At 37.5% G+C, this 13,933-nt stretch overlaps 2 protein-coding genes across 4 annotated transcripts in view; one reads left to right on the top strand and one right to left on the bottom strand.

Annotated features, from left to right (window-relative positions):
- Positions 1 to 5,295, top strand: part of clip1b (CAP-GLY domain containing linker protein 1b) — a 140,348-nt gene extending 135,053 nt beyond the window's left edge. For all 3 annotated transcript variants that reach the window (XM_037979448.1, XM_037979449.1, XM_037979447.1), the window contains one exon: positions 857 to 5,295. In XM_037979448.1, the coding sequence (XP_037835376.1) occupies positions 857 to 1,091 (235 nt within the window). In that variant the 3' untranslated portion in view covers positions 1,092 to 5,295. The remainder of the gene's footprint in view (positions 1 to 856) is intronic.
- A 1,109-nt stretch (positions 5,296 to 6,404) lies between these two features.
- Positions 6,405 to 13,933, bottom strand: part of bcl7a (BAF chromatin remodeling complex subunit BCL7A) — a 20,905-nt gene continuing 13,376 nt past the window's right edge. The window contains exon 6 of the mRNA XM_017437640.3: positions 6,405 to 10,189. Coding sequence (XP_017293129.1) covers positions 10,115 to 10,189 — 75 coding nt within the window. The 3' untranslated portion in view covers positions 6,405 to 10,114. The remainder of the gene's footprint in view (positions 10,190 to 13,933) is intronic.

The raw sequence follows: 13,933 nt of genomic DNA, 5'->3' as shown, positions 1-13,933 counted from the left end.
TAATCATCAAAATTAAACGAAATAAACATTTGAAATATATGAGTTTGTATGTAATGTATGAATATAATATACAAGTTTCACTTTTTAAATGGAATTACTGAAATCAATCTACTTTTTCATGATATTCTAATTTTATGACCAGCACCTGTAAACATCTAGAAACTGAGGAGAGCAGCTGCTGGAGTTTTTGGAGGGAAATGTTGTCCCATTATTGGCTGCTGTAGGATTCTAGCTGTTCAACAGTCCTGGGTGTTGTTAATGCTCCTCCAGCTGTTTCTTCTTTGTACCACTTACTTATCAAGCATTTTGTAGCCCTTGGTTCTACTTCTTTTGATATGTTGCTTCCCAAAAAAATCAATAGTGCCCTTTTTTTCCTAAAAATTATACAATTTCATTTGATATGTTTAATTTGTTCCGTTGTGAACAAAATATGGGTTTTTGAGATTTGCAAATCATTACATTTTGTTTTTAGTTTGCATTTTACACAACGTCCCGACTTTGCGGAATTGGGGTTATTTAATGGCTGTCACAAAATGTTATGGAAAAATATTGATGAAGCATTTTTAGAGACTATATTTTTATATTAGATTATGCAACAATTAGACAAACACCTTATTTACATGTTGTTAAATAGGAACGCAATGAAGTGGCTGTGGAGCCAGGTGACAGAGATTGGAAGTCTATGGGAGTTTGTTGCCTTTATGAAAATTGACTGAAGCTGAACTTAATAAATATGGCTGTTTTTTAATTTTTTTAAATTTATTTATTTATTTTACAAATCTTTGCAGCATCTTTATGGGAATTATAGACCTAGAAGAAAAAAATCTAATTGTTCTTGCTTCCTTCTGCCTTATAGGTTTGATGAAGACGTGTCAAAGCGTGAAAAGAAGACTACTCCACGTCTGTTCTGTGACATCTGTGACTGCTTTGACCTCCACGACACAGAAGACTGTCCCACTCAGGCTCAGAGCCCTGACTCTGTACCGCACACCAACTACCACGGGAATCCGGCTGATGAAAGGCCCTACTGCGACATCTGTGAGGCTTTTGGACACGCCACAGAGTCCTGCAATGATGATCAGACCTTCTAAAGCTGTTTAATCCCTTCTCTCTACTCTTTCCTCTCCCCAAATATTTCCAACAATCCTAAAGAACTGATTGAAACCCACAGATTTTTTTCCACAATGTATTTTTATACTGTCCCTGTCAAAAACTAAACTCTTCCCTGATTATGATGCAGAATGCTCATCCAAATATGCTTCTTCAGTGCAATATTAATGTTTATATTAAACTGAATTTACTATGTGCACCTGTAGTTATTTTCCACGTCATTTTTTTAGGCTTTATTTGTTGTCAAGAAAAAGTGATGCAATGAAGTTAAGCACAGGGAAAACTGGGAGGAAAATCTTTCCTTTAAGAATCTTAGATGTGTTCAACAGTCAGTGATACATGAAACTGATGTTTTATGAAGGCATTGTTTCGGTACAAGTGGTATGGCAGAGAAGTGTGAGTTAGGGGTGTCCCAATACTAGGTTTTTTTCAGATTGAGTACAAGTACGAGTACTTCAATTTGGGAGGTTGCTGATACCAAGTAGTTAATGACTGAGTACTTAAACATTACACAATGACTTTAAATACACTTTTTTTTTATTTAGAATATAACATAGTCTGTTTTCATAACATTGTCTGTGTTTGTCTTAAAATATCTTCAAACTGCAGCCATTTTTTGTTTGCTCTTGGTTACTTGTGCAGTGGAAGAAGAAATGACGTCATTGTGAAGGACTTCTTAATGTCTATGTCAGTTTATATAGCACAAAATTTTAAAACAACAAAGCTGACCAAAGTGCTTTACAAGCAGGTTAAAAACAAGAAAAACCATCAATAAAATAAATTCAGTACAATCACATAAACAACAAGTACAATAAAAGAAGCTAAAAACCAACTAAAACAAGGAAGCACCACTATATGAAAGATCTGATGGAACTCAAACTGAACTCAGAATAAAAGCCAATGTAAAAGTGAGTTTTCAGGTGGGATTTCAAAGACTATCTAAACTCCTCGATATGAATATGAAGGGCAGATCATTCCAGAGTCTGGGGCTGCCGCTGTAAAAGCCTCATCTCTACACTTAAGTAAGAATGACAATGCTCACAAACGACGCTTTGACCTGCCACAGCACAACAACTCGCAACGAATATCAGTAATATCCAAACTGCTAACAAAACAACTTACATAACCGGAAATAGTATGAGTATTTGACACTGGTATCGGGACAGATACTGAGACAGATAGTGTGAACTTGGCTTTAAGTCTGTTCTGTTCTAAAGAACAGAAGAATGACTCTTCTTCTCAACACATAGCTGCAGAGGCTGCAGGAGGGCACGATTTGAATGCCGTACCGCATGGTCCTAGCGCCTGACAAGTTTATTTAAACTTCTGCCAAACAATTTAAAGTGGTTTGGACATCTTCACTGATTTCACCAAAGTCAAAGAAAAGTTGTATTAAATGGAAGAAGTGTGTAATTTTAAGCAGATGGAACTGGTTTGATTTCAATATCCTGAAAATTTTATTAATGTGCTGATTGATGAAAGACCTACTTCACATATGCTTTTCACCATAAACTCTCATCAGTTTACTACATTTTACATTAATATAAAATTGTAATAATATTATTTAACATATTAGTTTTTACAACTTAATTTTCATGATCCTACAGATTATCCTGACACATTCCATGCTTTGAAAATGGTGTTCCTTTAGTAACAAAATAATATAGGTTTATATAATTTGACATTAAAAAACTATGATTTTAATCTTGCAGTTTTCTAAATAAATATTCTAAATAGTTTTCAATTATTTGTTTTTCAAAATTTAATTTATTTTTGTTTTTTATTCCTATATATTTCATGAGAAAAATGCAGAAAGAATAGAGATTTAATTCCTCAAACACAACTTTTTAGTGATCCTAATATATGTTAACAAAAAGGAAATTATTTTATGAGGGAAAATTGGTAAAGTTTCATCTTGACTTTGAAAATTGTGGCTTAGCATAAATGTAATCCCAAATCAAGTTACTAGATTTGTTTTGAACTCAAAGCCTTATGTCATCCGTTTATAGATGTATTTCAGAGTTTATTTTAGTTTTTTTTCACCCAGTGACAAGGACGTTAGAGTTACAAAATGAAGATTCAAAAGAAAAACATTAAATATGCATTTAGTTAGACGTTTATCCAGTTAAACACATACTTTAACTGACTCGTCCACTTGAAGTCATTTTTTCTAGACTAAATGTCAATATAAAATTGGTTAAATAATTGCTCTCAAGCTTTACCAATAATCACATCATTGATGTCTGTAGCAAGTATGTTGGTTTCTATATCTTTTACATTTCTGTGAGATCTTTTAGAACTTTGTGTTTGCATTAGCTTTAATGTTGAACCAGTAAACCTGGGTTTTGTCAGGGATGAACATTTGGATCATTGCTCTGAACATGTTGATAAGCTGTAATAATGCCACTGAAACTTAGAGAATTTATTGTAGCTGATACTGAAGCTGTTTCAGTTAGGTTTTTGTTTTGTTTTTTTACTTTTGTTTTAACTATAGCCAGTGATTAAACTTTCAGGGAAATTATAAGCATCTCTTCAGCCTGTAGGACTACTGTTGTGTAGATTCTGCTACTAACTAGTTTTGCACTCTTCACTTTAAAAAGTCTGCATTTCAGAAAAGAAACTTTGTTTCTGAATTATTAGTTTTATTTTATGATGTAAAATGGCCACCCCTGTCCAATTTTTTAAAATGTCCTCTAAAGCTAAGGTTTGACATTTTGGGTAATTTGACCTCTTTACTTACAGAGTTACATCAAACTACATATCAACTGTCTTTCTCTTCAGGCTGAGGTACTGTGAGTTAGATTTATAAATACATACTTCATTTATTGCCATTGGGAAATTCAAATGTTCAGCAACTCATTTTAGAAAATCAAATATTCCTTATGTCACAACCAGGATTTAAGGGCCAAACATCCATTGAAGAAATGTCATATTACCCCCTGCCTTTCATGTCAGAGCAAGATTAAGATCATTTTATGATGAGAAACTTTGAAAATATCATGCACAATGTTGCAATATCTTGAGTGATCTTGCCTGATGTTAGTGCTTAAAGTGAGTGTTGTTAATGACTACCACACCAAATGTTAGCTCAATATCTGTAAACCGGTTGAGTTAGGTCAGCTGACTGAGGCAACCAACTTATTAACTTTTTGTTGACTCCAAAAGTTAATAAGTTGTAGATGTATATCCAATAATTACTTTCTGACAGTTTTATTAAAATCCATTCAGGGATTCTTGAAATATTTTTCTAACAAACCTGACATACAAACACAGACACAAGCAAAGACATTATTGCCCCTTTGCCTTCAGCAGCAAGCAACTTATATATTGACCTGAATACAGTAAAGCTGGACTCAACTAAACACAGATGCATGTCACTTTATGATGCATTTTTATGTTTTTGTCATTTAGTGAAACTGCACTTTTGTGTGGCATTTATGAAGGCACATTAGCTTAGCTTAGTTTAGTTTAGCACAAAGTATAAAAGTAGAATCAGTTAGCCTCACTCTACGGAACATAAGTATTCTCTTTTATTAATTGAAAAAAACTAACTGTTTCTATTGACAGACTGAGGCTTGTGTTCATCCTGTGTTTCTTGGCTGAGTTAAACTGATTAGCTGCTAATGTTGGTCGTTTATTTAAGACATTAAAGAAAGAAGTAAATTTCATAAAATGTCTTTATTTTTTAAATTAACCTCCTGTATAAACTTGTACAATGTGGACATATTTTGTCCTAAAGCACAATATATTTGCTCATTTTGAATCATCCAGTGTGATGGTGGTGCACCAACCTGTCTTTGTAAAAAAGTAATCCGAAGTGTTTTTCTAATGCAAATGTACACGGTGCCATAAAACAAAAACACAGCTTTCTTATGTGCTACAAATGATTTTTCTGCTTGTTAAAACATGTGAAGTTATGGGGTTTTGCACTCCATTTGTATGGGACTTTTATTATGTGTACTTTTTAATTGATGAATCTAATTAGTGTGATGTTTTATATGTAACAGCTTCATGCTTGAGTATTTTACAGATGTGGTGTAAAATGTCAGTTTTCTTTGTGCTGTATAGTCCTGAAGAGTCCATTAGATATACCAAGAAAATCCTCTTGTCCTGTTTTTACTTTCTATTTTCAAATTCCATTTAAAGCTCACACATAACATTAAAAGTTTAGTATTTGCAGCTGCATTATTTGTTGTTGGTTTTATTTTTCAGATTTCAGAAACAAGATTACTCATTAAAGCAACGTTTGAAGTTTCTAAGAAATCATTTTAAATATAGGTTTAGTTTTATATTTTATTCTTTTTTGTGCTTATAAACTAAAGTCATTAAACCAGGAGTGATTAGCCTTTACAATCAAAGGAGCCATTTCTGCTCCTTGGATGGACAACTAATATAGAGTTAGATAAATGTTACAGAAAAATACTATTGTTTATTACAGTATAAGATTAAAGATCTATAATAAAATGACATTTTTGGTAGTTTAATAGTCGGACAAAAGAAAAGACCTAAGTCTAGCTGATAAAATTTGTCATATGTGAGGCATGTCTAGATTTAAAGAAAATCAATAGGGATCTCACTTTAAAATAATAAAGCTGACAATAAATATACAAAGAAGCCCAGTTTATTAAATATTTGTGTTTTGTAATAAAAGCAGAGACCTTCAATTACTTTAACTTTCAGTAACTTTTTAATCAAATGAAAGCCTTTATTAAAGACTAGATATTGGCCTGATTGCTCTTTTTGAAGTAATGCTCATCACCTGCCACCTTTTTCCAGAGCTTTCAACTAAAATCATTGTATGGGAAAATGGAGTTGGAGTCATTTTGTTCCAATCTCATGCAATGTGGCAAGATTTCATGAGATATGTTGGCACTCAGAGTATGAGTCGGAGATTATTCAACTACTACCACGCCAAATTAAGCTCAATATCTGTGAAACTAGCTGAGTTGTAGCCATTTTTGTGTTTGATAACGTTGCTTAGCTGTGGTGGCCATCTTGAATGAAGCTGAGTCTAAAAGTTTACCACTTCTAGAGTTTAATTCAATGATTTCTTTGAGAGTTTCATTAAAATTCATCCAGCGGTTCATGGGATATTTTGCTAATGGCACACACAAGCACACATTATCTAAGCATGCAGTAAATATCAAACACCACCGGCAAAAGTTTTGTGACTTTTATTAAGAAAACAAAACCATTGGACATGATAAAAACCAAGCACTACTGATGGAATAAATACATCAAACCAAACCATAAATCTGTACAAGATTCTAAAAAAAATGGTCCCAAAAGAAAGGAAAAAAAAAAAAAAAACATACAAGATTTATTTTTCTCTTAGTTTTTTTTTCTTCTTTTTCCACACAGTTCTGAGCAAACTATAAGGAATTGGCTCAATCAGGTGAAAGCTACAACATAAGTGAGATTTTCTTTAAACTGAGTACATAATGCTGTTTCTAAATGTTTTAATGTCAATACAAGAGCATCTAAGTTCCAGCTCTGCTGGACTGGGAATGAGGTATATGCTAATCCATCCTCTGAATACAGAGTGTTTTCTCTCCATCCATGTGAAAGCGGAGTGGCTGAAATCTGATCAAGTAATAAATCTGTTTAATGTATAGCCCCATCACATTATGAAGTCATTGGTTTGCAGTGATTCAATTGATTTCAAATCATGTTCACACGATGGTTGATAAAATAAAATCTGACACGTGAGGTTTTACATTAGAGGTCGGCGGTCTGAATCCGTACGTTAAAATTCAAGTAGATTGCACAATGATGTGCACACAGCCGAGAGCGCGATGGATTCAGCCAACAGACAGCACCTTAAGGAGGATTAGAACCAAATGTTTGAGCTAAAGACTGGACCCGTCTATAGTGAGGGACATCAACACCTGGAGGTCAAAGATAAAGGTGGGATCTCACTGGGCTGCGACTAGTTTGTGACATTCACAAGAAAACTCACAACCACCATAAAAGTGGCGAGACATTTTGGAAACTTCCTCACAAATCCTGTTCACCAAGACTTGTCTAGGTCCTGCCACTTCAATTCTGAACATACTCCAAAAAAATTGGTTAACAAATTTTCTCTCAAAATAGTCAGAGCTTAATGTGGGGGTCCCCAACCCGTCTCAAGAGCACTAGTGCTGTATTTTCACACCTGAGACCTCTCCTATGACAGAAAACATGTCCAGGTCTAAAACCCATGCTAATGAGAAATAATAATATTAAAAAAACTGGTCCAAATCTTCTTATCTAAAGTGTACGCCAGTAGATTAAATCATTGTGGGGATGGCTGCCGAGGTGGGTACGACGTGAGTTAAAGAGGGCAATGAAAAATGTGCCCAGCCTAAAATACAGTTTTACAAGCCGTGCACAGAAAATAAGTTGTGATTTTCACAAACTGGCTGCTCAAACACAACAGCATGGCTTGCTGGTAAAAAAAAAACAAAAAAAAAAAACAACTAAATTTGGTGAAACTGCTGTAGAAAATTTGCATTTTTTCCTCTTGCATTTTTAGTCGTCAACTGGTTTCCAATAGTTGCAGCCCAGTCAAAAACCACCTTTGGTAGTGATACACCAACAGAGAGGAGACATGATAAATGTGAGTCACTGTGGCAGACCAATGAAGAGAGCAAAATTCTGTCCCAGGAACTAGTCCTGTTCTACTTTAGACCAACTTGAAACAGAAACTAATAACCAAAAGTTCTGATAGAGGAAGTCTGCAGGTGTTTTAAAAAAATCTCAAAAGACTAAACTTCATTAACTTTAAAGGTAGTGTTCAGATTCCAGTGTTTTAAAGGAAAAGTACAGTAATTTAGTTTGTTGCAGAGAGTGAAGTGAGAGGACTGATACCAGCGTGTGAAACACCAGGAGGACCTGGACACAGATCTGTGTACAAAGAACTCCACTCAACACCTCAAACGTTCACTAATGAATACATTATTTTCTCTGCTTTTCTTTCTGTTAAATGTTATCTTTGAAATTAAGTTTGTTCAAGTTTCTGCCAAGTTATGCTGTACAAAAAGAAGTCAAGAATCACTTTACCACTTTGTATGAAATAAATCAGTCAGTTTTGTAACTGATTACATCAAAAACCAAGAGTTAATTTCTAACCACATGAAACTGACAATTTTCAGGTTGTGAGCTAGATTTTTTTTGTACAAGTAATTACCAAATGGGAACCTCTCTTTTTAAAACAGGTTAAACTAACAGAATGAAGGTTCTCCAATGTGCTTTTAACAACACCATAGGTGAAAATAGTATGAAACAAGATTTATGGAGATACAAGCTTTTCGTTTGCCATTAGTCATCCAAGTATTGTTGAAGGCTTTTAGGTAAACATAGGAAAATATTTTTGTGGAAATGCAATGTAAAAAGCATCAGCATTTACCTAATGATATTTAGCTTTTAATAAAGAAGAAATGCCCAGCCCATGAAACAGGGAATCATACATCCTGTTTTAAAGTCATCAGAATGAAGCCGACAGGTTCCTAGAGACACCCAGGTTAGTTGTGTTTGTTTAAGCCTTCACACATCACACAGTCTCCTCAACATGGCTTTAGATTTTATATAAAGGGTGTTACATCCTCTGCAAGAACCGAGAGAATCGTTCTCTCTCCCAGGGCTGCAAAGAAAGAATGTCATTTTTTTTGGCAGCCCTAGTTTGAGAGTTCCTGCAGCTTGTTCTCAACACATCATTTGTGTTTTTCTTGTGTGGTGTCTGAAACTATTCAGAAATTTGAAGTGGGACTGGTTTATGCAGAAAAATGGAAATGCTGACATTCCCCATTTTCTACCACAGTGGAAGTTTGTACACTTAACAGGAGTTCTGCTTTGAGTTTCTTGTGAAGTATGTAATGTCCTGGCTAGCATGCACTTTGTTCTTGTTTTGGCCATCTTGAGAAAAGTAACAATTTTCTCAGTTCTTGCAGAGTGTGCAACAAGCCTAACACTGGTATCAGTCTTCTTAATTTACTCTCAATAACAAAGCAAATTATTTTCCCAAAACAATTCCTTTAAAATTTTAAGCAGTTGTAGTTGAATACAAATATCAGAAAATCTAATTAGTGACAGTTATTAGGCAAAAAACAAAACAAAACATGGCACCAAGAGTGTAACTGTAATATTTGTAACAACTGAAGGCACACCTCCGGGACACCCGCTAACCAAACTGTCCTCACTATGATTATCCTGACAAGTACCATTACCTTTGTCCTCTGCAGAACACAAGCTAATTCACACTAGAAACACATAAATTGAGAAATTTTCATGGATAGAGAAAAAAGACATCCACTACAGCAGCAAATCTATCTCTGTGATCGATTGTGACATACCATAACAGTGCATTGACCCTCCTGAGGGAAAAAAACAAAAACAAACTTAAACATTTCTTAAAGATGTCAAGAATATTAGTCTAACAGGAGGCAAATCAGGAGGACTGAAGTGGTGCAACCTCAGGGTGAAGGTTCCTCTCCGAGCCAATGATCTGAGACCAGGTTAGCCCGTCAGTAAGTCTGAGCTACACCATTAGCAGTGAAACCTTTAAGGAGCAGTCTCAGAGGAGTGCTCACAAACCACCTCGTCCTAATCTCAGATCATCGGTGTTAACTCTTTTAGTCAGTGAAGGTCAGGGTCTGATGTCTGGCCTAGTGGTGGCTGAACTGATGACACCTCCCTGTGAACCACAGCCGGGGTTTGGCGTTTCTCTTGGCAAAATCTGGAGGACTGGAAGGAAGCACGGAGGGGACCAGGGAACAGACGTGATATCCATGTACCTCTGTGACAGGGGAGTGTTCAGAGAAATTACCATCAGGGAGGGAGATGTCCAGTCTCCCTTTGGTTTGTGTAAGTTTTGAGACCGGGTGGAGCAAAAGTGGCAGGAGGAAACAAAATAAGAGGAGTGAGAAAGGTTGGTGCATCCATTAGCCCTAAATTATCTAGAGTTAATAGAAGGAGGTACAGAGAGAAGGAAACAGGAGGAGAAGAAAAATGACTTGGCCCAAAACATTTAACTCTCCTCAAAGTCCTGAGATGAGGACTCCATTTTGCTTTTCTTGCTGGGTGGGGCCTCGTCGTGTAGGTCCTAAGAGCAAGAAAGCAAAACAAATAAGTAAAATGCATCTTACAACATTAATTTAAAAAAAAGTTGGGATGTTGTGTAACATGTAATTAAAAACAGAATGCATTGATTTCCAAATTTCAGAAACCCATAATTAATTTTATTCACAATGGGACATAGTAATGATATCAAGTGTTTAAACTAAGAAACTGTACAAGTTTTTGAAAAAGAGAAAAAGAAAAAAAAGGAACATCAACAAAGTTGGGACTGGGGCATGTTTCCCACTGTGGATAATCCCCTCTTCTTTTAACCCGGGGGGCGGCTATAAGTAGCATTACACTAGCCTTGCGCCTTTCAGGTGGAATAAGGTCCAGCACTTCTCAAGGAGATTGGTTCCCAAACCCAAACTGTGCATTTAGGTGAGCTCAACTATATTTAGTCGGTACCTCTCAACCTCACACACAAATTCAAGCTCCTTGCTGACCAGAGTGGTGACAAACTGGATTAAAGAGGTGTGCTGTTAACTGCTTCTGAATTGACACTACATAAATAAACTGAATTACCGTATTTTCTGGACTATAGATCGCAGTTTTTTTCATAGTTTGGCCGGGGGTGCGATTTATACTTTGGAGCGACTTATGTGTGAAATTATTAACACATTATTACAGTACGGTATATCATTTCACATGTTATTTTCCCACCAAAATGCAAGAGGGCGCTCAAGGCCTGTGTTGATAATTTCAACACAGGCGGTAACTCATAAAAACAACTGAGAAGGGCTAAACAAAAATGGCACTGAAAAGAAGATCAGATTCTGCAGATTACAAGCAGCAAGTAGTAAAATATGCAGCCGAAAACGGTAATCGAGCAGCCGAAAGAAAGTTTGGAGTTAGCGAGAAACTTGTGAGAGACTGGCAAAAAGCGGAGGTTAATCTTACTAAAATGAAGAAAACAAAAAAAGCCAAACGCGGGCTAAAAGCTAGGTGGCCACAGCTAGAGGAACGAGTTCGCATATGGATGCTTGAACAACGTGCTGCCGGGAGATGCTTGTCAACAGTGCAGTTGTGTCTCCATGCCCAGGTATTAGCAAAGGAGATGAATATAAATGACTTTGCAGGAACACCTTCTTGGTGTTATCGCTTCATGCAACGCAATCCCCCCTCTATCAGAGCAAGGACAACAATGTCCCAAAAACTGCCTTCAGACTTCCAAGTCAAGGTCAACGGTTTCCGTGAGTTCATTGAGAAGCATGTAAGTGAGCAAAACGTGACACCGGATCATATTATTAACATGGATAAGGTCCCCCTCACGTCTGCCATTCCCATGGGCCGAGGTGTTGCAGAGAAAGGGCAAAAGAGTGTGAATATAGTAACAACTGGTCATGAGAAATCACACTTCACAGTGGTGCTCGTATGTTGTGGAGATGGATCAAAATTGACACCAATGGTCCATTTTCAAACGAAAAACCATGCCAAAAATCCAATCCCCCTCAGTTGCAGTCGCTGTGAATGAGAAAGGGTGGATGGATCAAGAAATGATGAACTTATGGCTTACAAAGTGCTACACTAAGCGTCCGGATGGCTTCTTTAAAGCACGCAAAGCTCTGCTTGTGATGGATAGCATGCGAGCGCACATCACGCCACAGTTCAAAAATAAATTTAAAAATTTCAACTCCATACCTGCCATCATCCCTGGAGGTTTAACCAAAATACTACAGCCACTTGATATCTCTGTGAATAAGAGCTTTAGGGCAGTCTTGTGTAACCTGTGGGAGCGGTGGATGATGGATGGAGAGCACAGCTTCACGGCAACCGGGAGAATGTGCCGTGCAACTTTCCTGTAAGTCATTGGATGGATCGACAAAGCATGGGCTTCAGGGACAACCGAAACCACTCTGTCAGGGTTCAGAAAGGCTGGAATAATTGCAACTGCAACTGACGAGTCTGATGTAAGTGACGTAGAAGAGGAAGCGCCGCATCTTCTACCTCCTGAGTTAGCGGAGTTGTTTAAAAGTGACACTGAGGATGAAGACTTCATTGGATTTAGTGATTTGGAGTGACACAAATGGTTAGGTAAACTTGTTAGCATGTTATTTATGCTATAGTTATCTGAATAACTCTTCTTATGTTATGTTAACATACCAGGCACGTTCTCAGTTCGTTGTTTGTGTTGTGTAACGTTAGCATACCGTACAATTATTCAGCCTGTTGTTACCGCTATTCTATTTTTATTTTAAATTGCCTTTCAAGATGACTTGTCTGTTTTTGGTGTTGGATTTTATCAAACAAATTTCCTCAAAAATGCGACCTATATATGTCTTTTTTTTCTTTATTATGCATTTTATGGCTGGTGCGACTTATAGTCCGGAAAATATGGTAAACTAAATTTGAATGACCCATCTCCTCCTTAGTATGAGGAATTTTGATATGTCTGACCACAGAACAGTTTTTCACTTTGCTCGAGTCCATTTTAAATAAGCTTTGATCTAGAGAAGACAATAGTGTTTCAAGATGGAGTTCACATCTTGGCTTTTTCCTTGCATGATAGAGCTTCAATCAGCATTTGTAAATGGCACGGGAAACTGTGTTTACAGACAATGACTTTGGAAGTGTTCCTGGGCCCATGCAGTGATGTCTATAACAGAATCAGACATGGTTTTAATGCAGTTGCCCCAGATTGCCTGTAGATCACAGCCATACAAAATTGATTTTCAGCTTTGTCCTTTGAGCACAGACATTTCTCCAAATTGTTGAAATCTTTTGATGATATTATAAACTGTAGATAATGGGATATTCAAAGTCTTCCCAATTTTCCATTGAGGAAATTGTTTAAAATTGACACCGTTTTCACAGACTGGTGAACCTCTGCCTATTTTTACTTCTGACAGATTCATCCATCCATCCATCCATCCATTTTCTTCCGCTTATCTGGGGTCGGGTCCCGAGGGTAGCAGCCTAAGCAGGGAGACCCAGACTTCCCTCTCCCCAGTCACCTGGGCCAGGTCCTCTGGGAAAATCCCAAGGCATTCCCAGGCCAGCCGAGAAACATAGTCCCTCCATTGTGTCCAGGGTCTTCCTCTGGGTCTGCTTCCAGTGGGACGCCAGGGAGACGTCCAGGAGGCATCCTAACCAGTTGCCTGAGCCACCTCAACTGGTTCCTCTCAATGTGGAGAAGCCACGGCTCTACTCTGAGCCCCTCCTGGGCTCAGAACGAGCTTCTCATTTGGGTCAGCTCTTTTCACCACGACAGATCAGTACAGCGCACGCATCACTGCAGATGCAGCACCAATCAGCCTATCAATATCCCGCTCTATTTTTCCCTCATTCGTGAACAAGACCCCAAGATACTTAAACTCCTCCCCACTTGGGGCAGGACCTTTTCCCCAACCTGGAGAATGCATTCTACCCTTTTCCGGCTCAAGACCATTGTCTCAGATTTGGAGGAACTGATCCTCATTCCAGTCGCTTCACACTCTGCTGCGAAGTGCTCCAGCGGAAGTTGGAGATCACGATCTGATGAAGCCAGTAGGACCACATCATCTGCAAAAAGCAGAGACACGATCCTAAAGCCACTAAAATAGATCCCCTCAACACCTTGGCTCTGCCTAGAAATTCTGTCCATAAACATTATGAACAGAATCGGTGACAAAGGGCAACCTTGGCGGAGTCCAACTCTCACCAGAAACGAGCCTGACTTACTGCCAGCAATGCGGACCAAGCTCTGACACCGGTCATATAGGGACCTAACAGCCCGTATCAAAGGGCCTGG

This window comes from Kryptolebias marmoratus, linkage group LG14, assembly GCF_001649575.2.
Source record: "Kryptolebias marmoratus isolate JLee-2015 linkage group LG14, ASM164957v2, whole genome shotgun sequence".
In the NCBI taxonomy this organism is placed as follows: domain Eukaryota; kingdom Metazoa; phylum Chordata; class Actinopteri; order Cyprinodontiformes; family Rivulidae; genus Kryptolebias; species Kryptolebias marmoratus.
The sequence above is the reverse complement of the archived record's forward strand: the minus strand, read 5'-3'. Positions and strand labels throughout refer to the sequence as shown.